Source organism: Patiria miniata, unplaced genomic scaffold, assembly GCF_015706575.1.
Source record: "Patiria miniata isolate m_02_andy unplaced genomic scaffold, ASM1570657v1 HiC_scaffold_19, whole genome shotgun sequence".
Taxonomy (NCBI): domain Eukaryota; kingdom Metazoa; phylum Echinodermata; class Asteroidea; order Valvatida; family Asterinidae; genus Patiria; species Patiria miniata.
This window is the reverse complement of record NW_024037057.1, coordinates 9,779,871-9,807,506: the sequence shown is the minus strand read 5'-3', so window position 1 is coordinate 9,807,506 and position 27,636 is coordinate 9,779,871. Positions and strand designations below refer to the sequence as shown.

Genomic DNA, 27,636 nt, shown 5'->3' with positions numbered 1-27,636 from the left:
TGTAAGGGGTTAACCTTGCATTTTCATCAAAATTTGGCAAATTTAGCCTTTTCTGCGAAATTTTTAATTGTAAGGGGTTAACCTTGCATATTCATTAAAATTGGGCAAAATTTGACTTTTTGGGGAAGTTTCAAATTGTAAAAGGGGTTAACCTTGCATTTTCAACAAAATTGGGCACAATTGTTCTCTTCAGTGAAATTTCAATTGTAAGGGGTTAACCTTGCGTTTTCATCACATTTGGGCAAAATTTGACATTTTGGGGAAGTTTCACATTGTAAGGGGGTTAACCTTGCATTTTCAACAAAATTTGGCAAGTTTAGCCTTTTCTTCGAAATTTTAAATTGTAAGGGGTTAACCTTGCATTTTCATCAAAATTGGGCAAAATTTGATTTTTTAGGGAAGTTTCAAATTGTAAGGGTTAACCTTGCATTTTCAACAAAATTGGGCAAAATTTTTCTCTTCAGTGAAATTTCCATTGTAAGGGGTTAACCTTGCATTTTCATCAAAATTTGGCAAATCTAGCCTTTTCTGCAAAAATTTTAATTGTAAGGGGTTAACCTTGCATTTTCATCAAAATTTAGCAAATTTAGCCTTTTCTGCGAAATTTTTAATTGTAAGGGGTTAACATTGCATTTTCAACAAAATTGGGCAAAATGTTTCTCTTCAGTGAAATTTCCATTGTGAGGGGTTAACCTTGCATTTTCATCAAAATTGGGCAAAATTTGACTTTTTAGGGAAGTTTCAAATTGTAAGGGGTTAACCTTGCATTTTCCTCAAAATTTGGTGAAACTTTTTTTTCTATGTAATTTTTTTGTAATGGTAAGGGGGTTAACTTTGCATTAGAAATTACAAGGTCAATCACGAAAGTCATTTTAAAACATTTTCATGAGTCAAAACTCATTAAAGTACTTCAGCTAGCCTAGGGCACAATTTTCAATTTATTAAGCCAACCACAACCCCCCCCCCCCCTTAAAAAAAAAAATTCACAGAGCAAAATCCCGCTGAACAATATCAATCAATCTACAAATATACAAATTTCAAACATTGACAGCATTCTGACAAGTCACTGAAAATCTTTTTATTGATCTTTTCTGCCACCAGAAAGTAACATTCAAACTTATAAAAAGCATCACTCATTGAAAGAAACTCAGAGACTCGTAAACTGGTAGATAAAAATTACTGAAATAGCGAAATATATTCAAAATATATCACCATTTAAACACAATGACCCTATAACTCTTTCATCCAAAAAATGCAAACAAGTTACAGTAAACCATAGGTAACAATGATGTTGTGCACAATCAGTTGTGTAAGTACACACCCTATGACATCATCTGAAATCTTAAGTTGAACCAAAATTACACAGCGCTGTTGGAATGACACGTCATTTGCCTTTAGTGCCCCCTTGCAAAATGGATGCACCCCAGGGTCCCCCCCCCCCCAGGAATAATTGACCCTAGTAGTTACGCCACTGCATGTGAACAGTGAAGAATTGGGTGAACAATGTCCAAGGGAGTTACAGTAAGACATGTATCAGAATTAATAAGAATAAAAAGACAATATTTCAAGTGCTACTCATATATTTTTTCTATTTAAATTCCATACGACCAGTATTTGTTAAAAGACAATGCACAGACAAACAATGATCATCATTAAACCGAGAGTAAAACTCATTAGGCCAAGTAAAAACAAAACATATAGTTTCTCGTCAGGATTTCTACTTTTTCAAAGGCGGATGACAGCTTTTTTTTCTCAAGATGGATTCTTCTACTTTCTTGACTCTTTTTCTGATACTTTTGTGGCTAAATGAGCCGTGATGCTTTTTAACAGATTGTTAATAAGCCACTTCGGTATTTCAATGACCCATTCGGGATAACATCATTGACGTGATGTTACGCGATGTTACGCACTCGCCCATTCTGCAGATGACTATCACGCAAGCGTCGTGCGCCCGCGTTCATGCGCCTTTGAAACGTTCGATTATCCTGAATAAACCGTGACCCATATCTTTGAGCTCATGCACAGTTGAAATACAGAACTGGCTTATTACATGCATGTACATTGCTAAAAAATGAGTGGAGGAAGAATAAAAAAAATGAAAATATTTATATGGCAAATGTTTGATAAAAAAAAAAATGAGAGGCAGCTGGAAAAAAGGAAGCAGGCAGGGACAAGACACTGTTTGTTTTTCTACTTGGCCTTAACTCCCTAGGGTGTGTGAGAAATCACATGAAAATTGGAGGATTCAGGACTGTTAGGGTCAGTAACAGTTTAAGCATCCTGCAAATGTATTTCTTATTATTATTTCTACAATAATGGCTAATCATCCGCCATCTAGACCCGTTTATGTGTCTTCATCTGACTTGGTTGAGGAAAATGCTACACTGGTGGACTTCCAAACGAATGCCTACTCACCAGTGTCTACCCTTTCATGTCTGTGTAGAGAACCTTGCCGAGTAAAGGCTTTACCACAGGTCTCACAAACAAATGGTTACTCACCGGTGTGAACCCTGCTATGCAAACGCAGATTATGTTTTTGAGTAAAGGTTTTACCACAGGTCTCACAAACAAATGGTTTCTCACCAGTGTGAACCCTGCTATGCAAACGCAGACTACCTTGCTGAGTAAAGGCTTTCCCACAGGTCTCACAAACAAATGGTTTCTCACCAGTGTGAACCCTGCTATGCAAACGCAGATAACCTTGCTGAGTAACGGCTTTCCCACAGGTCTCACAAACAAATGGTTTCTCACCAGTGTGCACTGTGTCATGATTCTTTAGATCAGTTTGCTGAGCAAAGGCTTTCCCACAGGTCTCACAAACAAACGGTTTCTCACCAGTGTGAACCCTTTTATGTCTGTTCAGATTGGTTTGGTGAGCAAAGGCTTTCCCACAGGTCTCACAAACAAATGGTTTCTCACCAGTGTGAATCCTTTTATGTTTTTTCAGATTGGTTTGGTCAGCAAAGGCTTTCCCACAGGTCTCACAAACAAATGGTTTCTCACCAGTGTGAACCGTGCTATGCCGATCTAGACTACCTTGCAGAGTATAGGCTTTACCACAGGTCTCACAAACAAATGGTTTCTCACCAGTGTGAACCCTGCCATGCAAATCTAGACTACCTTGTTGAGTAAAGGCTTTCCCACAGGTCTCACAAACGAATGGTTTCTCACCAGTGTGAATCCTGCCATGCATATCTAGACTACCTTGTTGAGTAAAGGCTTTACCACAGGTCTCACAAACGAATGTTTTCTCACCAGTGTGAACCCTGCTATGAATATCTAGACTACCTTGTTGAGTAAAGGCTTTACCACAGGTCTCACAAACAAATGGTTTCTCACCAGTGTGAATCCTTTTATGTCTGTTCAGATTGGTTTGGTAAGTAAAGGCTTTCCCACAGGTCTCACAAACAAATGGTTTCTCACCAGTATGAACCCTGCTATGCTTACGCAGACTACCTTTCTGAGCAAAGGCTTTCCCACAGGTCTCACAAACAAATGGTTTCTCACCAGTGTGAATCATGTTGTGTCGTTGCAGATGACTTCGTTCAGTAAAGGCTTTCCCACAGGTCTCGCAAACAAATGGTTTCTCATCTGTGTGCACCATTTCATGTGCACGAAGATCACTTAGTGAAGGAAAAGCTTGACCACAGGTTGAAGAAACGAATGGTTCCTCGCTCTGCTTCAACCAATCATGGCCGAGGTTGCTGGCTACTTGTCTGGAGTACTGGTCCACCATAATCCCACTGGCTACATCTGTTAGTGGTGGGGAAAAAACAAAACAATATTAACCGATATTTCAAAAATGCAACACTTGGGAGTTTGAAAGATTTAGTTCTGGATGGCCAAGAGACTATTTGTTCTAACATGAAATGTCCATTCGGTCCTGGACATGATTTTCTGATGGCTTGAACACAATAGTTTTGGCTTTTCACATCTCTTTGGAATTAAAAAAATACGGCTGGGCTCAAGGGTGGATCCAAAGAGGAGGGTAGGGAGAGGGGAGGAGGGGGCAAAGAGCTCTCTCAAGTAAAACAAATTTTTAATATGATAAAGTTTTGGTCACTGCAGTGGCCCCCCCCCCCCCCCCCCCCACTGCAGTGACCAAAACTTTATCAAATTAGAATTTGTGGGGGTGGGGGCACCCCATCTGCACCCCGCTGCTGGATCGGTCACTCAGGCTATGATCTATTTCACTATTATTTTGCAATGTTCAAGTTGTGGGCATCAAAGTCAATTATTTCTCTATATTCTCATCAAGTTACAACCGAAGATTGTGAAATTTGTACACCTGTTGGCCTACTTACCAGATGCTGATGGAGAAGTATCTTTACTGTCCATGATTCACTGAGTCAACCAACATAGGCCTGGGTAGAAAAACTGGTGTCATTCCTGAATGATAAACAAAATGGTGTTATTTTTATTCTCAATCAATCAATCATTTGGGGGACAGACAACTCGACCGTTGAGACAACTCGACTTGGGACAGCTCAACCGTTGAGACAACTCGACCGTTGAGACAACTCGACCGTACATGTATGTGCGTTAAATTGAAAGACAAGTCGTCCGTTGAGACAAGTCGCTTGTTGAGACAAGACTACTAACAGTTTTTTGGGAAATATTCATAGTAGGCCCTTATACTGGGGATTTTTTGTTGTGTTCGGGTTTGATCATTGGGTTGGGGTTGCTTGACGGGATACGATTGGGTTTGGCTCGGCTGGGACTCCCATTTATGCTGGGGTTTTCCAAGCTGAGAGAGAGAGATTTATCAGAATTTATCAAGTTTACAGAAATTCTTAAATGTTAATTTGAGATTTTCCGAGATTAAATTCAAGTGCGCCACGTTAGGGAACACTCCGCCAATTTGTGCCACCGTTTTTGAATTTCGGATTAAATTTTAGGCAGTGAATATTTTGCCGAAGACGGCAAACATTTAGTAAACGTTAGTTTGCCGGATATGCACTGAACATGCGAAGTTACTGTTTTTTTTTACTTAAACATTTTCCGGTGACAAATTTTAGTCTGGCTCCATGCCAAAATTATCGTTGTAACCTCGTATTCACAAGATGGGATTCAGACCATTTTATAATTTCGGACTTTATTTCCCTTTTAAAAAAATCCTCCAGCGCCACAAATCTGAAAAAAAAAATGTAATAGTATACTCTGCAAAAAAATGTTTGAGACATGTTATAAAAATAATAAAAGAAGAATATTCTTATTTATTTGGGGATGAGAAAAAAAACTTAAAAATGTGCTGTGGTCGGAATCGAACCGGAGTCATCCCGCTTACTAGAGCCTTTGCTTAACCACTAGTCACTACACCAAACGTGCTACACAACTTTTGGTGGGAATTTAATACATCTTATAATTCAGCCCTATCTTAAAGAGTACAGCGCCCTCTGTTGATATAGATTGCCGCCTGCAAACCTTTAGTAAACGTTAGTTTGCCGGCGTTACCTCCAGCAAAATATCCACTACCTTAAATTTTATGAAACCAAAATTGTTCACAGAGGTTAAATAGCAAGCATTAATAAGGTAAAAGTACCAGTATTTCATTTCACTGCATGATTTTGAGGTTTGTCAAAAACGAGGTTTGGCAACACTATTTACACGAGGAAAGTTGGGTAAGCTTCGAAGTGCGCCACGTTAGGGAACACGACCACTTTCACGGGTCTAGCTAGTCAGGTTATAACATTTTTTCCTCGAGTGCACTTACATTTTCAGGTGATTTCTTCCAAATGCAAAGAACTGGTACAATGTTCAGCGCTACAGCAAGTCATAATGAAGTGTTGGCATTGTTGTCAAATTGTTCTGGATTACAAAATGTAATGTAATGACTAATGTACGAATTTAGCCTCTAGAGACTGTACTAATTTTTTGTTTTTTTTCTATTTACAACCGGATGTTGACGTACGTTCGGTGAAGTGTTGCATGCACACTGCAAGTGCGCCCTCTATCACTTGGATGGCCAACCACTAATACTCGGTGTTAATTTTGCACCCCCCCCCCCCCCCACAACTTGCATTTGGGGAATAAATTAAAGGTAAATTGAATTTTAATTATTACAAATTACCGGCTACAATCAAGTCGTTTCAAATTATCATCAAAGTACTTCAAGCTAGGGCAAGATAGTAAATATATTAAGCAACCCCCCCCCCCTTAAAAAAAAAAGTTTTACAGAGCAGAGTCCTGCTATTACAGAATCAATCGATGGCAAATATACAAACTTCAAACATTGACAGCATTCTGACAAGTCACTGACAAGCGTTTTATTGATCTTTTCTGCCACCAGAAAGTAAAATTCATTGTAAAAAGCGTCACACATTGAAAGAATCTCAGAGACGCGTATTCTGGTTGTTCTACATCTTAATTTGGAAACACATTTAATTGAGAAAGTACAATGAAAGGTATCACACACTGGCAACTGCACAATCTTGCATCAGATCCACAAGTGGAGAATGATTGAATGATATAATAAAACTACTCCCTTAAATTATAATGGTACATTTAATAAATATTTCTACACTCCATAAACTGAGCGCACTAATTAAACTTTCCAAAAAAATGAACCATTTCTTTTCAAAACGTTTTAGTGCTACATTGGACACCTTCATAACTATCGTTATAAAGTACATGCATCTGTTCTATGAACAAGGAACCGCTCTTATGATGAACTCTGTATTATTTAAAATAATTCACAATTACATTTACCTGGGAAATCATTCCTTTACAAATCCAGTTTTGTAAGTCTTGTAAATAGCCCAAACCAGCATATTTACATCAGTTATACACATCGTAATATAGGGTGAGTAAAAACAAGCGGAACCCAAACCTCCAAAAAAATATATTTTATATTTTAAAACAATATGTAACACCAAAAATAATAATGACTGGAAAGCCAATTTCATAAAAAACTGGTAGATGAAAAAATTACTGAAATAGTGCAATCTATTCAAAATATATCACCATTTAAACACAATGACCATAAAACTCTTTCATCGAAAAAATGCGGGCAAGTTACAGTAAACCATAGGTAACAATGATGTTGTGCACAATCAGTTGTGTAAGTACACACCCCATGACATCATCTGAAATCTTAGGTTGAACCAAAATTACACAGCGCTGTTGGAATGACACATGTCATTTGCCTTTAGTGCCCCCTTGCAAAATGGATGCACCCCAGGTCTCCCCCCCCCCCAGAATAATTGACCCTAGTAGTTACGCCACTGCATGTGCACAGTGAAGAATTTGGTGAAGAATGTCCAGGGGAGTTACAGTAAGACATGTATCAGAATTAATATGAATAAAAAGACAATATTTCAAGTGCTACTCATATATTTTTCTATTTAAATTCCATATGACTGAGGGGCCAATTTCATAGAGCTGCTTAAGCACAAAATTTGCTTAAGCACAAAAACGTCTTGCTTAATAAAATCAGGTTACCGGCCGAAACTCCATGCGATTGTTATGCTAAGTAAACAACAGCTAAATACCAGTCACAAGCAATGTACATTACATAGAGTTTTGGCCGGTAACCTAATTTTACTAAGCAATGTTTTTTTCGTGCTTAAGCAAATTTTCTGCTTAAGCAGCTCTATGAAATTGGGCCCAGTATTTGTTAAAAGACAATGCACAGACAAACACTGATCATCATTAAACCTTTGTGCTTAAGCAAAATTTTTGTGCTTAAGCAAATTTTGTGCTTAAGCAGCTCTATGAAATTGGCCCCAGTCATATGGAATTTAAATAGAAAAATATATGAGTATTTTTATCAGCCTTTTTTTTTTTTCCCATCCCTTTTTATCAGTACTTTTTTCAGCCCTTTTTATTAGCCCTTTTTCGGATTGTTTTACTTGGATGGGAATTCCAATTGTCTTTAGTCCTGTTTATACAGCTCTGGGGTGGCCATTGTTTTGGTGCGTTTTTTCTTTTTGATGTGGAGGGGGTCTTCTTGATATTTTCCAGTTTTGGGGTTTGTTTTTTCATTTCGGTTATCATTATCGATTTCTATCTGAACCTTTGTAATTGTACCTTAATTGTAATCAGGGGTATGGATGAGCACATCATTTGATGACAGTTTTTATACTTTTATTCATTCCGTGACAGCCCCTGCTTACATTTTAGATTGTACATATGAACTGTCTAAAGATTTAAAATAAAAAAATAAAAAAAATAAAACCAAGTTGAACTCATTAGGCCAAGTAAAAACAAAACAAATAGTTTCTTGTCAGGATTTTTACTTTTTCAAAGGCAGATGACAGCTTTTTTTCTCAAGATGGCACATCCTCCAAGATGGATTCTTCTACTTTCTTGACTCTTTTGCTGATACTTTTGTGGCTAAATGAGTCGTGATGCTTTTTAACAGATTGTTAATAAGCCACTTCGGTATTTCAATGACCCATTCGGGATAACATCATTGACGCAATGTTATGCGATGTTACGCACTTGCACATTCTGAAGGTAACTATCACGCAAGCGTCGTGCGCCTGCGTTCATGCGCCTTCGAAACGTTCCATTATCCCGAATGAACCGTGACCCATATCTTTGAGCTCATGCACAGTTGAAATACAGAACAGGCTTATTACATGCATGTACATTGCTAAAAAATGAGTGGAGGAACATGAAAAAATATATATATATATTTATAAGACAAATGTTTGACCAAAAAAAAAAAAAATGAGAGGCGGCTGGACAAAAGGAAGCAGGCAGGGACAAGACACTGTTTGTTTTTCTACTTGGCCTTAACTCCCTAGGGTGTGTGAGAATCACATGAAAATTGGAGGATTCAGGACTGTTAGGGTCAGTAACAGTTTCAGCATCCTGCAAATGTATTTCTTATTATTATTTCTACCATAATGGCTTATCATCCGCCATCTAGACCTGTTTCATCTGACTTGTTGAGGAACATGCTTCATTGCTGGACTTCCTACTCACCAGTGTCTACCCTTTCATGTCTGTGTAGAGAACCTTGCCGAGTAAAGGCTTTACCACAGGTCTCACAAACAAATGGTTACTCACCGGTGTGAACCCTGCTATGCAAACGCAGATTATTTTTTTGAGTAAAGGCTTTACCACAGTTCTCACAAACAAATGGTTTCTCACCAGTGTGAACCCTGCTATGCAAACGCAGATAACCTTGCTCAGTAAAGGCTTTCCCACAGGTCTCACAAACAAATGGTTTCTCACCAGTGTGAACCCTTTTATGTCTGTTTAGATTGGTTGGGTGAGCAAAGGCTTTCCCACAGGTCTCACAAACAAATGGTTTTTCACCAGTGTGAATACTTTTATGGCTGTTCAGATTGGTTTGGTGAGCAAAGGCTTTCCCACAGGTCTCACAAATGAGTGGCTTCTCACCAGTGTGAACCCTGCTATGAACATCTAGACTACCTTGCAGAGCAAAGGCTTTACCACAGGTCTCACAAATGAATCGTTTCTCACCAGTGTGAACCCTGCTATGAATATCTAGACTACTTAGTTGAGTAAAGGCTTTCCCACAGGTCTCACAAATAAATGGTTTCTCACCAGTGTGAACCCTGCTATGCATATCTAGACTACCTTGTTGAGTAAAGGCTTTACCACAGGTCTCACAAACAAATGGTTTTCTCACCAGTGTGAACTGTGCTATGCCGATCTAGAGTACCTTGCCGAGTAAAGGCTTTCCCACAGGTCTCACAAACAAATGGTCTCTCACCAGTGTGAACCCTGCTATGCAGATGCAGACTACCTCGCCGATTAAAGGCTTTACCACAGGTCTCACAAACAAATGGTTTCTCACCCGTGTGAACCCTGCTATGTGTGTTTCGATGGCCCCGCCGAGTAAATGCTTTACCACAGGTCTCACAAACAAATGGTTTCTCATTAGTGTGAACCCTGCTATGAATATTTAGACTACCTTGCTGAGTAAAGGCTTTCCCACAGGTCTCACAAACAAATGGTCTCTTACCAGTATGAATCATGCTATGCGAACGCAGACAAGCTTTCTGAGCAAAGGCTTTACCACAGTTTTCACAAACAAATGGTTTTTCACCAGTATGAATCATGCTATGGAAACGCAGAATATAGTTTTGAGCAAAGGCTTTCCCACAGGTCTCACAAACAAACGGTTTCTCACCAGTGTGAATTCTATTATGTCTGTTCAGATTGGATTGGAGAGTAAAAGCTTTCCCACAAGTCTCACAAACAAATGGTTTCTCACCAGTGTGACCCCTGCTATGAATATCTAGCCTACCTTGTTGAGTAAAAGCTTTCCCACAGGTCTCACAAACAAATGGTTTTTCACCGGTGTGAACCGTGCTATGCATTATTAGACTACCTTGAAAAGTATAGGCTTTACCACAGGTCTTACAAACAAACGGTTTCTCACCAGTGTGAACCCTGTTATGTCGTTGCAGATGACTTCGTTCAGTAAAGGCTTTACCACAGGTCTCACAAACAAATGGTTTCTCACCAGTGTGAGCCCTGTTGTGTCTGTTTAATTGGCTTTGCTGAGTAAACGCTTTCCCACAGGTCTCACAAACAAATGGTCTCTCACCAGTGTGAACCCTGCTATGCTTACGCAGACTACCTTTCTGAGCAAAGGCTTTCCCACAGGTCTCACAAACAAATGGTTTTTCACCGGTGTGAACCGTGCTATGCATTTTTAGACTACCTTGAAAAGTATAGGCTTTACCACAGGTCTCACAAACAAATGGTTTCTCACCAGTGTGAATCCTGTTGTGTCCTTGCAGATGATTTTGTCTAGTAAAGGCTTTACCACAGGTCTCGCAAACAAATGGTTTCTCACCAGTGTGAATCCTGTTGTGTCGTTGCAGATGACTTAGTTCAGTAAAGGCTTTACCACAGGTCTCACAAATGAATGGTTTCTTATCAGTGTGCACCATTTCATATGCACGAAGATCACTTAGTGAAGGAAAAGCTTGACCACAGGTTGAAGAAACGAATGGTTCCTCGCTCTGCTTCAACCAATGATGGCCAAGGTTGCTGACTACCTGTCCGGAGTACTGGTCCTCCTCACTGGCTACATCTTTTAGTGGTGGGGGAAAAACAAAACAATATTAACCGATATTTCAAAAATGCAACACTTGGGAGTTTGAAAGATTTAGTTCTGGATGGCCAAGAGACTATTTTTTCTAACGTGAAATGTCCGTTCGTTCCTGGACATGATTTTCTGATGGCTTGAACACAATAGTTTTGGCTTTTCACATCTCTTTGGAATTAAAAAAATACGGCTGGGCTCAAGGTGGATCCAGAGAGGAGGGTAGGGAGAGGGGAGGAGGGGGCAAAGGGCTCTCTGACGTAAACCAAATTTTAATTTGATAAAGTTTTGGTCACTGCAGTGGGGAGGGCCCCCCCCCCCCCCCCCCCCCCCCCCACTGCAGTGACCAAAACTTTATCAAATTAGAATTTGTGGGGGTGGGGCACCCCATCTGCACCCCGCTGCTGGATCGGTCACTCAGGCTATGATCTATTTCTCTATTATTTTGCAATGTTCAAGTTGTGGGCATCAAAGTAAATTATTTCTCTATATTCTCATCAAGTTACAACCGAAGATTGTGAAATTTGTACACCTGTTGGCCTACTTACTAGATGCTGATGGAGAAGTGTGTTTACTGTCCATGATTCACCGAATCAACCAACATAGGCCTGGGTAGAACTGGTGTCATTCCTGAATGATAAACAAAATGGTGTTATTTTTATTCTCAATCAATCAATCATTTGGGGGACAGACAACTCGACTGTTGAGAAAACTCGACTTGGGACAGCTCAATCGTGGAGACAACTCGACCGTTGAGACAACTCGACCGTACATGTATGTGCGTTAAATTGAAAGACAAGTCGTCCGTTGAGACAAGTCGCTTGTTGAGACAAGACTACTAACAGTTTTTTTTCGGGAAATATTCATAGTAGGCCCTTATACTGGGGATTTTTTGTTGTGTTCGGGTTTGATCATTGGGTTGGGGTTGCTTGACGGGATACAATTGGGTTTGGCTCGGCTGGGACTCCCATTTATGCTGGGGTTTTCCAAGCTGAGAGAGAGAGCATTTGGTGGTCAAGCCGGGGTTGGGAGACACCAAAGTTTTTTTTGGTTTTTTTGCCGTGGATTTAAGTAGAGATAATAGGCCCTAATGATTTATCAGAATTTATCAAGTTTACAGAAATTCTTAAATGTTATTTTGAGATTTTCCGAGATTAAATTCAAGTGCGCCACGTTAGGGAACACTCCGCCAATTTGTGCCCAATTTCCGGACGCCACCGTTTTTGAATTTCGGATTAAATTTTGGCAGTGGATATTTTGCCAGAGACGGCAAACCTTTAGTAAACGTTAGTTTGCCGGATATGCACTGAACATGCGCAGTTACTGTTTTTTTGTACTTAAACATTTTCCGGTGACAAATTTTAGTCTGGCTCCATGCCAAAATTATCGTTGTAACCTCGTATTCACAAGATGGGATTCAGACCATTTTATAATTTCGGACTTTATTTCCCTTTTTAAAAAAAATCCTCCAGAGCCACAAATCTGAAAAAGAAAATGTAATAGTATACTCTGCAAAAAAATGTTTGAGACATGTTAAAATAATAAAGAAGAATATTCTTATTTATTTGGGGATGAGAAAAAAAAATTTAAAATGTGCTGCGGTCGGAATCGAACCCGAGTCATCCCGCTTACTAGAGCCTTTGCTTAACCACTACACCAAACGTGCTACACAACTTTTGGTAGGAATTTAATACATCTTATAATTCAGCCCTATTTTAAAGAGTACAGCGCCCTCTGTTGATATGGATTGCCACCTGCAAACCTTTAGTAAAACGTTAGTTTGCCGTCATTACCTCCGGCAAAATATCCACTATCTAAATTTTATGAAACCGAAATTGTTCACAGAGGTTAAATAGCAAGCATTAATAAGGTAAAAGTACCAGTATTTCACTGCATGAACATGATGAATTTGAGGTTTGTCGAAAACGAGGTTTGGCAACACTATTTACACGAGGAAAGTTGGGTAAGCTTTAGCTGGAGTTACCCAGCCCTGAGTTTTATCATTGGGTTGTCTATTAGGGCTGGAGCGCATTTTTCTCGTAACTTGTAGTATTTGCAAAAAAAAATTGGAAAATGATCAATTTTGTCCCCGTTACACACTAATTGCAACTGCAACTCACCCCAAACTTGCCTGGAATAACCATTACACAGGTCCTTGAAGTAAAAAACGATCCACGATGAAGATTCAGCCTACAATTGCAGTGAAAACAGGAGGAATAACCGCTAACCTGACAACCTTTCAGGCATGGCCAGGACTGCTATTGGTTTGTGCACAAAAAAAATTGTGTACAATGAATGGCGGTCGATTAACAGGCACAGGGAGCGATCGCTGTCAACTACTCGTTTTTGCCGGCTGCGCTGGCGTTGGCGCGTGACGTCACGCGGAAGCGTAACACCCGATGACTGTTTCATGCACTAGTATAAGGTTTACCACTCGCATCACAGCTTTGGTACTGGAACCGCAACCAATACTGCATGAAACAGTCATCGGGTGTTACGCTTCCGCGTGACGTCACGCGCCAACGCCAGCGCAGCCGGCAAAACCGAGTAGTTGACAGCGATCGCTCTCTGTGCCTGTTAATCGACCGCCATTCATTGTACACAATTTTTTTGGTGCACAAACCAATAGCAGTCCTGGCCATGCCTGAAAGGTTGTCAGGTTAGCGGTTATTCCTCCTGTTTTCACTGCAATTGTAGGCTGAATCTTCATCGTGGATCGTTTTTTACTTCAAGGACCTGTGTAATGGTTATTCCAGGCAAGTTTGGGGTGAGTTGCAGTTGCAATTAGTGTGTAACGGGGACAAAATTGAACATTTTCCAATTTTTTTTTGCAAATACTACAAGTTACGAGAAAAATGCGCTCCAGCCCTAATAGACAACCCAATGATAAAACTCAGGGCTGGGTAACTCCAGCTAGGTAAGCTTCGAAGTGCGCCACGTTAGGAAACACGACCACGTTCACGGGTCTAGCTAAGCTAGTCAGGTTATAACATTTTTTCCTCGAGTGTATTCACTTACATTTTCAGGTGATTTCTTCCAAATGCAAAGAACTGGTACAATGTTCAGCGCTACAGCAAGTCATAACGAAGTGTTGGCATTGTTGTCAAATTGTTCTGGATTACAAAAAAAATGTAAACTATCGTATACACACGCACGCCTGAAATTACGAATGTAGCCTCTACAGACAGAGACTGTACTAATTTTTTTTCTATTTACAACCGGATATGTTGACGTTTGATGGCAACCTCGTCCCCGGGGTGTCGAGCAGTACGCGCCCACCACTACCTGAAACGCGGTTGGAAATAAAGTAAGCAATGGGGACGAGGTTGGTTTGATGGTTGATGCACACTGCAAGTGCGCCCTCTATCACTCGGATGGCCAACCATTAATACTCGGTGTTCATTTTGCACCCCCCCCCCCCCCCCCCCCCCCACTTGCGTTATAAAAGGGGAGCAAATTGAAGGTAAATTGAATTTTAATAATTACAAATTACCGGCTACAATCACAAAAGTCGTTTCAAATTATCATCAAAGTACTTCAAGCTAGGGCAAGATAGTAAAATATATTCAGCAAAAAAACTCACCCCCCCCCCTTAAAAAAAAACCTTAAGAATCCTGCAACTACAAAATCAATCGATGGCATATACAAACTTCAAACATTGACAGCATTCTGACAAGTCACTGACAAGCGTTTTATTGATCTTTTCTGCCACCAGAAAGTAAAATTCATTGTAAAAAGCGTCACTCATGGAAAGAAACTCAGACACGCGTATTCTGGTTGTTCTACATCTTAATTTGGAAACACATTTAATTGAGAAAGTACAATGAAAGGTATCACACACTGGAAACTGCACAATCTTGCATCAGATCCACAATTGGAGAATGATTGAATGATATAATAAAACTACTGCCTTATGTTATAATTGTACATTTATTAAATATTTCTACACTCCATAAACTGAGCGCACTAATTAAACTTTCCTAAAAAATGAACCATTTCTTTTCAAAACATTTTAGTGCAACATTGGACACCTTCATAACTATCGTTATAAAGTACATGTACATGCATTTGTTCTATGAACAAGGAACCGCTCTTATGATGAACTCTGTATTATTTAAAATAATTCACAATTACATTTACCTGGGAAATCACCTGTACAAACCAAGTTTTGTAAGTCTTGAAAATGGCCAATACCAGCATATTTACATCAGTTATACACATCGTAATATAGGGTGAGTAAAAACAAGCGGAACCCAAACCTCAAAAAATATATTTTATATTTTAAAACAGTATGTAGCACCAAAAATAATAATGACTGGAAAGCCAATTTCATAAAAAACTGGTAGATGAAAAAATTACTGAAATAGCACAATCTATTCAAAATATATCACCATTTAAACACAATGACCCTAAAACTCTTTCATCGAAAAAATGCGGGCAAGTTACAGTAAACCATAGGTAACAATGATGTTGTGCACAATCAGTTGTGTAAGTACACACCCCATGACATCATCTGAAATCTTAGGTTGAACCAAAATTACACAGCGCTGTTGGAATGACACATGTCATTTGCCTTTAGTGCCCCCTTGCAAAATGGATGCACCCCAGGTCTCCCCCCCCCCCCAGAATAATTGACCCTAGTAGTTACGCCACTGCATGTGCACAGTGAAGAATTTGGTGAAGAATGTCCAAGGGAGTTACAGTAAGACATGTATCAAAATTAATAAGAATAAAAAGACAATATTTCAAGTTCTACTCATATATTTTTTCTATTTAAATTCCATACCATGTTAAAAGACAATGCACAGACAAACATTGATCATCATTAAACCCAAGTTGAACTCATTAGGCCAAGTAAAAACAAAACAAATAGTTTCTTGTCAGGATTTTTACTTTTTCAAAGGCAGATGACAGCTTTTTTTCTCAAGATGGCACATCCTCCAAGATGGATTCTTCTACTTTCTTGACTCTTTTGCTGATACTTTGTGGCTAAATGAGACGTGATGCTTTTTAACAGATTGTTAATAAGCCACTTCGGTATTTCAATGACCCATTCAGGATAACATCATTGACGCGATGTTACGCGATGTTACGCACACGCCCATTCTGAAGGTAACTATCACGCAAGCGTCGTGCGCCTGCGTTCATGCGCCTTACAAACCTTCGATTATCCCGAATGAACCGTGACCCATATCTTTGAGCTCATGCACAGTTGAAATACCGAACTAGCTTATAACATGCATGTACATTCATTGCTAAAAAATGAGTGGAGGAACATTAAAAAATATAAATATTTATATGGCAAATGTTTGATAAAAAAAAAAAAAAACAAGTCAGGTGTGTTTACAAACACAAATGCCCCGCAACCGTGACTGTTTCCATGACATAACACCACTCTAACATCAACTTACATGTACCTTGGTCAAATGGAACGTTCATTGACAGCATTAGTGTCTTCTGTAGGTTTTATATGAATTAATCCCTAATCCCTATGATCTCAGAATAAATACAAGATTTCTATTGTTTTAGCCACTGTGACCTTGACCCTTGACCTTTTGACCCCCAATGCGATAGGCTTCTTAGGAATGCCAAGGACAATCCACAAACCAAATTTGAAATTCATATGTAAAGTATTTCTCAAGTTATCGCGCTGACAAAATTTCTATTGTTTCAGCCACTGTGACCTTGACCCTTGACCTTTTGGCCCCAAATGCAAAAGGCTTCTTAGAATTGCCAAGGACAATCCACAAACCAAATTTGAAATTCATATGTAAAGTATTTCTCAAGTTATCGCGCTGACAAAATTTCTATTGTTTCAGCCACTGTGACCTTGACCCTTGACCTTTCGGCCCCAAATGCAAAAGGCTTCTTAGGATTACCAAGGACAATCCACAAACCAAATTTGAAGTTCATATGTAAAGTATTTCTCAAGTTATCGCGCTGACAAAATTTCTATTGTTTCAGCCACTGTGACCTTGACCCTTGACCTTTTGGCCCCAAATGCAAAAGGCTTCTTAGAATTGCCAAGGACAATCCACAAACCAAATTTGAAGTTCATATGTAAAGTATTTCTCAAGTTATCGCGCTGACAAAATTTCTATTGTTTCAGCCACTGTGACCTTGACCTTTCGGCCTCAAATGCAAAAGGCTTCTTAGGATTACCAAAGACAATCCACAAACCAAATTTGAAGTTCATATGTAAAGTATTTCTCAAGTTATCGCACTGACAAGATTTGTCCGGACACACACACCCACACACCCACCCACCCACCCACCCACCCACCCACCCACCCACCCACCCACCCACCCACCCACCCACGGAAGGACAAGGCGGAAACAGTATGCCCCTTCGGCTTCGCCGCGGGGCATAAAAAGGAGAGGCGGCTGGACAAAAGGAAGCAGGCAGCGACAAGACAATGTTTGTTTTTCTGCTTGGCCTTAACTCCCAAGGGTGTGTGAGAAATCACATGAAAATTGGAGGATTCAGGACTGTTAGGATCAATAACAGTTTAAGCATCCTGCAAATGTATTTCTTATTATTATTTCTACAAAAATGGCTTATCATCAGCCATCTTGACCTGTTTATGTATCTTCATTTGACTTGGTTGAGGAAAATGCTTCACTGCTGGACTTCCAAACGAATGCCTACTCCCCAGTGTCTACCCTTTCATGTCTGTGTAGAGAACCTTGTCGAGTAAAGGCTTTACCACAGGTCTCACAAACAAATGGTTTCTCACCAGTGTGAATACTTTTATGTCTGTTCAGATTGGCTTGGTGAGCAAAGGTTTTACCACAGGTCTCACAAACAAATGGTTTCTCACCAGTGTGAACCCTGCTATGCAAACGCAGATTACCTTGCTGAGTAAAGGCTTTCCCACAGGTTTCACAAACAAATGGTTTCTCACCAGTGTGAATCCTTTTATGTCTGTTCAGACTGGTTTGGTCAGCAAAGGCTTTCCCACAGGTTTCACAAACAAATGGTTTCTCACCAGTGTGAATCATGCCATGTATGTTTCGATGGGCTTGCTGAGTAAAGGCTTTACCACAGGTCTCACAAACAAACGGTTTCTCACCAGTGTGAACCCTTTTATGTCTGTTCAGATTGGTTTGGTGAGCAAAGGCTTTCCCACAAGTCGCACAAACAAATGGCTTCTCACCAGTGTGACCCCTGCTATGAATATCTAGCCTACCTTGCTGAGTAAAGGCTTTCCCACAGGTCTCACAAACGAATGGTTTCACACCAGTGTGAATACTTTTATGTCTGTTCAGATTGGTTTGGTCAGCAAGGGCTTTACCACAGGTCTCACAAACAAATGGTTTCTCACCAGTGTGAACCCTGCCATGCATATCTAGACTACCTTGTCGAGTAAAGGCTTTCCCACAGGTCTCACAAACAAATGGTTTCTCACCAGTGTGAACCCTGCTATGCTTACGCAGACTACCTTTCTGAGCAAAGGCTTTACCACAGGTGTCACAAACAAATGGTTTCTCACCAGTGTGAATCCTTTTATGACTGTTCAGACTGGTTTTGCAAGTAAAGGCTTTACCACAGGTCTCACAAACCAATGGTTTCTCACCAGTGTGAACCCTGCTATGCTTACGCAGACTACCTTTCTGAGCAAAGGCTATACCACAGGTGTCACAAACAAATGGTTTCTCACCAGTGTGAATCATGTTGTGTCGTTGCAGTTCACTTTGATTAATAAAGGCTTTACCACAGTTCTCACAAACAAATGGTTTCTCACCAGTGTGAATCCTGTTGTGTCGTTGCAGATGACTTTGTTCAGTAAAGGCTTTACCGCAGGTCTCACAAACAAATGGTTTCTCACCAGTGTGAATACTTTTATGTCTGTTCAGATTGGTTTGGTCAGCAAAGGCTTTACCACAGGTCTCACAAACGAATGGTTTCTCACCAGTGTGAACCCTGCCATGTATATCTAGACTACCTTGTTGAGTAAAGGCTTTACCACAGGTCTCACAAACAAATGGTTTCTCACCAGTGTGAATCCTTTTATGTCTGTTCAGATTGGTTTGGTCAGCAAAGGCTTTACCACAGGTCTCACAAACAAATGGTTTCTCACCAGTGTGAATCCTTTTATGACTGTTCAGACTGGTTTGGTAAGTAAAGGCTTTCCCACAGGTCTCGCAAACAAATGGTTTCTCACCAGTGTGAACCCTGCTATGCTTACGCAGACTACCTTTCTGAGCAAAGGCTTTCCCACAGGTCTCGCAAACAAATGGTTTCTCACCAGTGTGAATCCTGTTGTGTTGTTGCAGATGACTTCGTTCAGTAAAGGCTTTCCCACAGGTCTCGCAAACAAATGGTTTCTCATCTGTGTGCACCATTTCATGTGCACGAAGATCACTCAGTGAAGGAAAAGCTTGACCACAGGTTGAAGAAACGAATGGTTCCTCGCTCTGCTTCAACCAATCATGGCCGAGGTTGCTTGCTACTTTTCTGGAGTACTGGTCCTCCATAATCTCACTGGCTACATCTGTTAGTGGTGGGGGAAAAACAAAACAATATTAACCGATATTTCAAAAATGCAACACTTGGGAATTTGAAAGATTTAGTTCTGGATGGCCAAGAGACTATTTGTTCTAACGTGAAATGTCCATTCGGTCCTGGACATGATTTTCTGATGGCTTGAACACAATAGTTTTGGCTTTTCACATCTCTTTGGAATTAAAAAAATACGGCTGGGCTCAAGGGTGGATCCAGAGAGGAGGGTAGGGAGAGGGGAGGAGGGGGCAAAGGGCTCTCTGAAGTAAAACAAATTTTTAATATGATAAAGTTTTGGTCACTGCAGTGCAGGGGGTAGACCCCCCTGCACTGCAGGGACTAAAACTTTATCATATTAAAATTGGTGGGGGTGGGGGCACCCCATCTGCACCCCGCTGCTGGATCCGTCACTCAGGCTATGATCTATTTCTCTATTGTTTTGCAATGTACAAGTTGTGGGCATCAAAGTCAATTATTTCTCTATATTCTCATCAAGTTACAACGGAAGATTGTGAATTTGTACACCTGTTGGCCTACTTACTAGATGCTGATGGAGAAGTATCTTTACTGTCCATGATTCACTGAGTCAACCAACATAGGCCTGGGTAGAGAAACTGGTGTCATTCCTGAATGATAAACAAAATGGTGTTATTTTTATTCTCAATCAATCAATCATTTGGGGGACAGACAACTCGACCGTTGAGACAACTCGACTTGGGACAACTCAACCGTTGGGACAACTCGACCGTACATGTATGTGCGTTAAATGGAAAGACAAGTCGTCCGTTGAGACAAGTCGCTTGTTGAGACAAGACTACTAACAGTTTTTTGGGAAATATTCATAGTAGGCCCTTATACTGGGGATTTTTTGTTGTGTTCGGGTTTGATCATTGGGTTGGGGTTGCTTGACGGGATACAATTGGGTTTGGCTCGGCTGGGACTCCCATTTATGCTGGGGTTTCCAAGCTGAGATAGAGAGAGCATTTGGTGGTCGAGCCGGGGTTGGGAATGGGAGACACCAAAGTTTTTTTGTTCTTTTTTGCTGTGGATTTAAGTAGAGATAATAATGATTTATCAGAATTTATCAAGTTTACAGAAATTCTTAAATGTTAATTTGAGATTTTCCCAGATTAAATTCAAGTGCGCCACGTTAGGGAACACTCCGCCAATTTGTGCCACCATTTTTGAATTTCGGATTAAATTTTAGGCAGTGTATATTTTGCTGGAGACGGCAAACCTTTAGTAAACGTTAGTTTGCCGGATATGCACTGAACATGCGAAGTTACTGTTTTTTTGTACTTAAACATTTTCCGGTGACAAATTTTAGTCTGGCTCCATGCCAAAATTATCGTTGTAACCTCGTATTCACAAGATGGGATTCAGACCATTTTATAATTTCGGACTTTATTTCCCTTTTAAAAAAAATCCTCCAGAGCCACAAATCTGAAAAAGAAAATGTAATAGTATACTCTGCAAAAAAATGTTTGAGACATGTTAAAATAATAAAAGAAGAATATTCTTATTTATTTGGGGATGACAAAAAAAAAACTTTAAAATGTGCTGCGGTCGGAATCGAACCCGAGTCATCCCGCTTACTAGAGCCTTTGCTTAACCACTACACCAAACGTGCTACACAACTTTTGGTGGGAATTTAATACATCTTATAATTCAGCCCTATCTTAAAGAGTACAGCGCCCTCTGTTGATATGGATTGCCGCCTGCAAACCTTTAGTAAACGTTAGTTTGCCGTCATTACCTCCGGCAAAATATCCACTATCTAAATTTTATGAAACCGAAATTGTTCACAGAGGTTAAATAGCAAACATTAATAAGGTAAAAGTACCAGTATTTCACTGCATGAATTTGAGGTTTGTCAAAAACGAGGTTTGGCAACACTATTTACACGAGGAAAGTGCGCCACGTTAGGGAACACGACTAGGCCTATGCAGTACAACGCCACGTTCACGGGTCTATCTAGTCAGGTTACATTTTTTCCTCGAGTGTATTCACTTACATTTTCAGGTGATTTCTTCCAAATGCAAAGAACTGGTACAATGTTCAGCGCTACAGCAAGTCATAATGAAGTGTTGGCATTGTTGTCAAATTGTTCTGGATTACAAAATGTAAACTATAGTGTACGCACGCACGCCTTACATTACGAAGTTAGCCTCTATAGAGACTGTGCTGTGTTTGGCTTTTTTCTATTTACAACCGGATGTTGACGTACGTACGTTCGGTGAAGTGTTGCATGCACACTGCAAGTGCGCCCTCTATCACTCGGAGGCCAACCATTAATACTCGGTGTTAATTTTGCACCCCCCCCCCCCTTGCATTATAAAAGGGGAGCAAATTGGAAGTAAATTGAATTTTAATAATTACAAATTACCGGCTACAATCACAAAAGTCGTTTCAAATTATCATCAAAGTACTTCAAGCTAGGGCAAGATAGTAAAATATATTAAGCAAAAAAACCTCCCCCCCCCTTTAAAAAAAAACTTAAGAATCCTGCCACTACAAAATCAATCAATGGCATATACAATCTTCAAACATTGACAGCATTCTGACAAGTCACTGAAAATCTTTTTATTGATCTTTTCTGCCACCAGAAAGCAACATTCAAACTTATAAAAAGCATCACTCATTGAAAGAAACTCGGAGACTCGTATTCTGGTTCTACATCTTAATTTGGAAACACATTTAATTGAGAAAGTACGACAGGTATCAAACACTGGAAACTGCACAATCTTGCATCAGATCCACAAGTGGAGAATGATTGAATGATATAATAAAACTACTCCCTTATGTTATAATTGTACATTTATTAAATATGTCTACACTACATAAAATGATTGCACTTAAGTAAATTACACAGCGCCGTTGGAATGAGACATATCATTTGCCTTTAGTGCCCCCTTGCAAAATGGATGCACCCCATGTCCCGTCCCCCCCCCCCCCCCCCCCCCCCCCGAATAATTGACCCTAGTAGTTACACCACTGCCTGTGCACATTTAAGAATTTGGTGAAGAATGTCAAAGAAAGCTTACAAATAAGAATTACAAAAGACAATATGTAACAGGATTGAAATTATACTCAAATTTGTTTGTTTTTTCAAATTCCACCCGCCTAGTATTTGTTAAAAGACAATGCAGAGATAAAATCTGAGCGTCAATAAACCGAGTTGAATCATTCGGCTGAGTAAAACACCCAATAGTTTTTTGTCCTGGCTTTTAATAAAAAAAAGGAGGCAGCCTGATTTATTCAAGATGGCACATTTTTAGCGATAGACTATTCCATTACCTTGTCTCTTCTGCTGATACTTTTGCATCCAAAAGAATCGCAAACAAATGGTTTTCACCAGAGTTCAAATAAGACAAAACTTTCTAGTCACTTTTTTTTCAAGGCTATGGCAGGTTTTTTTTTTCAAAATGGCAGATTTTTAAAGATGGATTCCTCCATTTTCTTGACTATTTTGCTGATCCTTGCCTTAATTTTGTCACCAAACAAGCAGTAACGCTTCTGCACTGATTGTTATCTTGCATACATAGCTACAAATTCACTTGGAAGAACTTTAAAAAAGAAGACATATTGCAACTGTTCGATTAAAAAAGAAAAGAAGGCGGCTGGGGGAAAAAAGAAGTGGTAGGGGACAAGAAACTAGTTTATTTACTTACTTGGCCACTTGGCCTTAATCAAAGTTTAAGCATCCAGGCAATTCCTTTAATTTTTTTCAAAAGTTTATTATTAGTAGTAGTATTATATTTATTTATTTTCAATACAAATAATGGTTTATAAACAGCCATCTAGACCTGTTTATGTGTCTTCATCTGACTTGGTTGAGGAAAAAGCTTCACTGCTGGACTTCCAAACGTGCAAAACAAATTCTTTTTTGACAGTGTGAACCATCTTATGTCTGTCAAGTTCACTTTGCCAAGGAGAAGCTTTCTCACAGGTCTCACAAATACATGGTTTCTTGCCATCGTCGACCCTTTCATGTCGGCTTCGAGCAGAACGATAAGCGAAAGCTTTACCACAGGTCTCACAAATGAATTGTTTCTCACCAGTGTGAGCCCTGCTATGCCTACGCAGATGACATTTCCGAGAAAAGGCTTTACCACAGGTCTCACAAACAAATGGTTTCTCACCAGTGTGAATCCTGCTATGCTTATGCAGACTATCTTGTTGAGCAAAGGCTTTCCCACAGGTCTCACAAACAAATGGTTTCTCACCAGTGTGAACCCTGCTATGCTTACACAGACTACCTTGTTGAGTAAAGGCTGCACCACAGGTCTCACAAACGAATGGTTTCTCACCAGTGTGAACCCTCTCATGAATGTGAAGAATACTTTTATGAGGGAAGGCTTTACCACAGGTCTCACAAATGAATGGTTTCTTATCAACGTGAACCCTTTCATGTCTGCTAAGAGTAAATAGATCAGCGAAAGCTTTACCACAGGTCTTACAAATGTATGGTTTCTCGCCAGTGTGTAATCTAACATGCTGACGAAGACGTTTTTGCTGAGCAAAAGCTTCACCACAGGTCTCACAAACAAACGGTTTCTCACCAGTGTGAACCCTCTCATGTTTGTATAGATCAGTTTGGTAAGCAAAGGCTTTACCACAGGCCTCACAAGCAATGGTTTCTCGCCACTGTGAACCCTGCCATGCTGACGCAGAACACTTTGCCGAGCAAAGGCTTTACCACAGGTCTCACAAACGAATGGTTTCTCACCGTGTACCTTGCTATGCAGCCGCAGACCACATTTCCGAGCAAAGGTTTCACCACAGGTTGCACAAACAAATGGTTTCATTCCATCGCGAACCCTTTGATGTGTCTTTAGAGAAGAATGATCAATGAAAGCTTTCCCACAGGTTCCACAACTGAATGGTTTCTCACCAGTGTGTACCCTGCTATGCAGACCAAGACTATATTTCCGAGCAAAGGCTTTACCACAGGTCTCACAAGCGAATGGTTTCTCACCAGTGTGCAGTCCCTCATGAACGTGTAGAGTACATCGATGAGAAAAGACTTGATCGCAAGTCCCACAAACAAATGGTTTCTCGCCAGTATGAACCCTGCTATGCTTATGCAGACTACATTGCTGAGTAAACGCTTTACCACAGGTCTCACAAACAAATGGTCTCTCACCAGTGTGAACCCTCTCATGATTATTTAGAGTACTTTTATGAGGGAAGGCTTTGCCGCAAGTCTCACAAACAAATGGTTTCTCACCAGTGTGAACCCTGCTATGCTGACGCAGACTACCTTGCTGAGTAAAGGCTATACCACAGGTCTCACAAACAAATGGTTTCTCACCAGTGTGAACCCTGTTATGTCGTTGCAGATGACTTCGTTCAGTAAAGGCTTTACCACAGGTCTCACAAATGAATGGTTTCTCACCAGTGTGAGCTCTGTTGTGCCTGTTTAATTGGATTTGGTAAGTAAAGGCTTTCCCACAGGTCTCGCAAACAAATGGTTTCTCACCAGTGTGAATCATGTTGTGTCGTTGCAGTTCACTTCGTTTAATAAAGGCTTTACCACAGGTCTCACAAACAAATGGTCTCCCACCAGTGTGAATCCTGTTGTGTCGTTGCAGATGACTTCGTTCAGTAAAGGCTTTACCACAGGTCTCGCAAATGAATGGTTTCTCATCTGTGTGCACCCCTTCATGGGCGCAAAGATCACTCAGTGAAGGAAAAGCTTGACCACAGGTTAAACAAACGAATGGTTCCTTGCTCTGCTTCAACCAATCATGGCCGAGGTTGCTGGCTACCTGTCTGGAGAACTGGTCCACCATAATCCCACTGGCTACATCTGTTAGTGGGGGGGGGGGGGGGGGGGTTGAAAAAAAAATGTTAACCAATATTTCAAAATGCAACACTTTGGATTTTGAAGGATTTAGTAGTTGACGGCCAAGAGAATATTTCTTAAATCGTGAAATGTTCATTCTGTCCTGGACATGATTTTCTGATGTCAGTTTCGGCTTTCATATATCTTTGGAATTTATAAAATATGGCTGGGCTCAAGGGTGGATCCAGAGAGGGGGTAGGGGGAGAGGAGGGGGGGGTCACAGGGTGGGCAAAGGGCTCTCTGAAGTAAAACTTCTAATTTGATAACGTTTAGGTCACTGCTGGGGGGAGGGGTAGGGGTAGGCAGCAGGGGGAGGGGGGAGGTGGGCAGGCACCAATCCCGCTGCTGTATCCGTCATGAAGGCTATGATCAATTTCTCTATTATTGTCGTACACGTCGTCTCAAGGTTACTTATTAAGGTTACATGTCTTATCAAGTTACACCGAAAAGTCTTTGAAATTTGTACAGCTGCTGGCCCTACTTACTAGATGCTGATGGAGAAGTATCTTTACTGTCCATGATTCACTGAGTCAACCAACATAGGCCTGGGTAGAAAAACTGGTGTCATTCCTGCATGATAAACAAAGTGGTGTTATATTCCACAGGCCACTCTCCAAGCCTCTTAGTTAGACTTCCTCGAGGAGTTCTGAAGAGGATAACCACCAAGTATATTCTCAATCAATCATTGGGTATTTAACAAACATGTTCTGGTAATCATGTACTTATAGTTTAAGACCCTGTTCCACAATACAGTTTTGCCGGCTGCGCTGGCTGTTGGCGCATGACGTCACGCGGAAGCGTATGACCCGATGACTGTTTCATGCACTATTGGTTGCGGTTCCAGTACCAAAGCTGTGATGCGAGTGGTAAACCTTATATTAGTGCATGAAACAGTCATCAGGTGTTACGCTTCCGCGTGACGTCATGCGCCAACAGCCAGCGCAGCCGGCAAAAACGAGTAGTTGACAGCGATCGCTCTCTGTGCCTGTTAATCGACCGCCATTCATTGTACACAATTTTTTTGTGCACAAACCAATTGCGGTCCTGGCCAATCCAGCAAGGTTGTCAAGTTAGCGGTTATTCCTCCTGTTTTCACTGCAATTGTAGGCTGAATCTTCATCGTGGATCGTTTTTTACTTCAAGGACCTGTGTAATGGTTATTCCAGGCAAGTTTGGGGTGAGTTACAGTTGCAATTAGTGTGTAACGGGGACAAAATTGAACATTTTCCAAAAATTTTTGCCTATACTACAAGTTACGAGAAATATTCGCTCCAGCCCTAATAGACAACCCAATGATAAAACTCAGGGCTGGGTAACTCCAGCTAGTCCGGTCTAGGGAACCAGACTACACGCTGCACAGACATACATCATGTACGACTACAGTAGACTCGGCGGTGAGAAACTGATGAAAAGAGTCTACAAACACGTACAAGTTTAACGTTGCTTTTGAGTTTATTTTCCAGATTAAGGTCGGTCAGCATCGCATATGGAATTTCTGAACCCAGCAGCCCAATAGATAAGGACACATAGAATACTACGACGTAAAAAATTGGCTTCTCCAACAAGGTAAAAATATTAAAAATATTGGTCAGAAATGTTTTCGCCCAGTTTTCAGCACTTCATACCCTAGACTCCCTCCGTTACGTAGGGAGGAAAGCTGGGCTAATGTCACTGAAATGTTCCAAGTTCCAAGTGTGGCCTTTATCATATGCCTTTATTAAGTGAAGCCAAATTTATTTTGCAATTAGTCTGTCGTGATAGTGCTTTCATCGCCTGTACCCCCCCCCCTTGACTCACCTTCATTGAGACAACATATGATGAAAAAAAACAACTTTCTTTCCTGTTCTGGATTAAGAAGATTAAATATTTTAACGCCCGCCGCTTGTACAAGGACAATGAAGGATGATTTTCGCGCTGTTGTACATGTAGTGCGCCCTCTATCACCTCGAAAGGCCTACCGTTCTCCGTATTATTTTTGCGCCCCCCCCCCCCCCCACTCCCCAGACTACTTGTTCCGTTCCTTCATGCATTTAAGGGAAACAAATTAATGTTAATTGAATTGAAATAATTTGAAATAACCGGAACAATCACAAAATTCGTTTTAGAAGCATTTCCCACTTTTATTCAGCTGAGCATGGGCGTCGCGAGGGGGGGGGGGGGGGGGGGGGGGGGGGGGGGCAAGGGGGGGCACTTGCCCCCCCCCCCCCGGAAAAGCCAAAAAAAAAAAAAAAAAAAAGGCCCGAAGACAAAGTG

The 27,636-nt window shown here is 40.6% G+C and overlaps 1 protein-coding gene, 1 long non-coding RNA gene and 1 pseudogene across 9 annotated transcripts; 1 reads left to right on the top strand and 2 right to left on the bottom strand.

Moving 5' to 3' along the window:
* Positions 1-1,053: 1,053 nt before the first annotated feature.
* On the bottom strand, positions 1,054-25,190 carry LOC119725712 (gastrula zinc finger protein XlCGF26.1-like). 8 transcript variants are annotated; one of them, XM_038197249.1, is made up of 6 exons: positions 21,550-21,769; positions 20,077-20,161; positions 18,442-19,527; positions 9,605-10,528; positions 2,752-3,339; positions 1,054-2,667 (listed from the first exon to the last, which is right to left on the bottom strand). In XM_038197249.1, exons 2-6 carry the CDS (start codon positions 20,108-20,110, stop codon positions 2,492-2,494), a joined length of 2,808 nt encoding a protein of 935 aa, XP_038053177.1. In that variant the 5' UTR covers positions 20,111-20,161; positions 21,550-21,769; the 3' UTR covers positions 1,054-2,491. The 8 variants fall into 8 exon arrangements, with proteins under 8 accessions (XP_038053177.1, XP_038053176.1, XP_038053175.1 ...); XM_038197248.1 differs by lacking the exon at positions 21,550-21,769 and adding an exon at positions 25,102-25,190 and having other exon boundaries at positions 1,054-3,339; XM_038197247.1 differs by having other exon boundaries at positions 1,054-3,339; positions 21,550-21,768.
* Positions 3,330-3,750, top strand: LOC119725716. Its single transcript, XR_005270724.1, has 2 exons — positions 3,330-3,398; positions 3,567-3,750. It is a non-coding gene; the product is annotated as an uncharacterized LOC119725716 (long non-coding RNA).
* On the bottom strand, positions 22,097-27,323 carry LOC119725715 (annotated as a pseudogene).
* Positions 27,324-27,636: the final 313 nt, after the last annotated feature.

Bases quoted from the DNA above. Each gene is read 5' to 3' on its own strand.
- LOC119725712 (XM_038197248.1), bottom strand. From the start codon at position 20,110: ATGGACAGTAAAGATACTTCTCCATCAGCATCTA. The intron at 19,528-20,076 runs GTAAGTAGGCCA...CACCACTAACAG, and splicing joins TACTTCTCCATCAGCATCTA to ATGTAGCCAGTGAGATTATG. The intron at 10,529-18,441 runs GTGAGAAACCAT...GGGTTCACACTG, and splicing joins GCATAGCAGGGTTCACACTG to GTGAGAGACCATTTGTTTGT.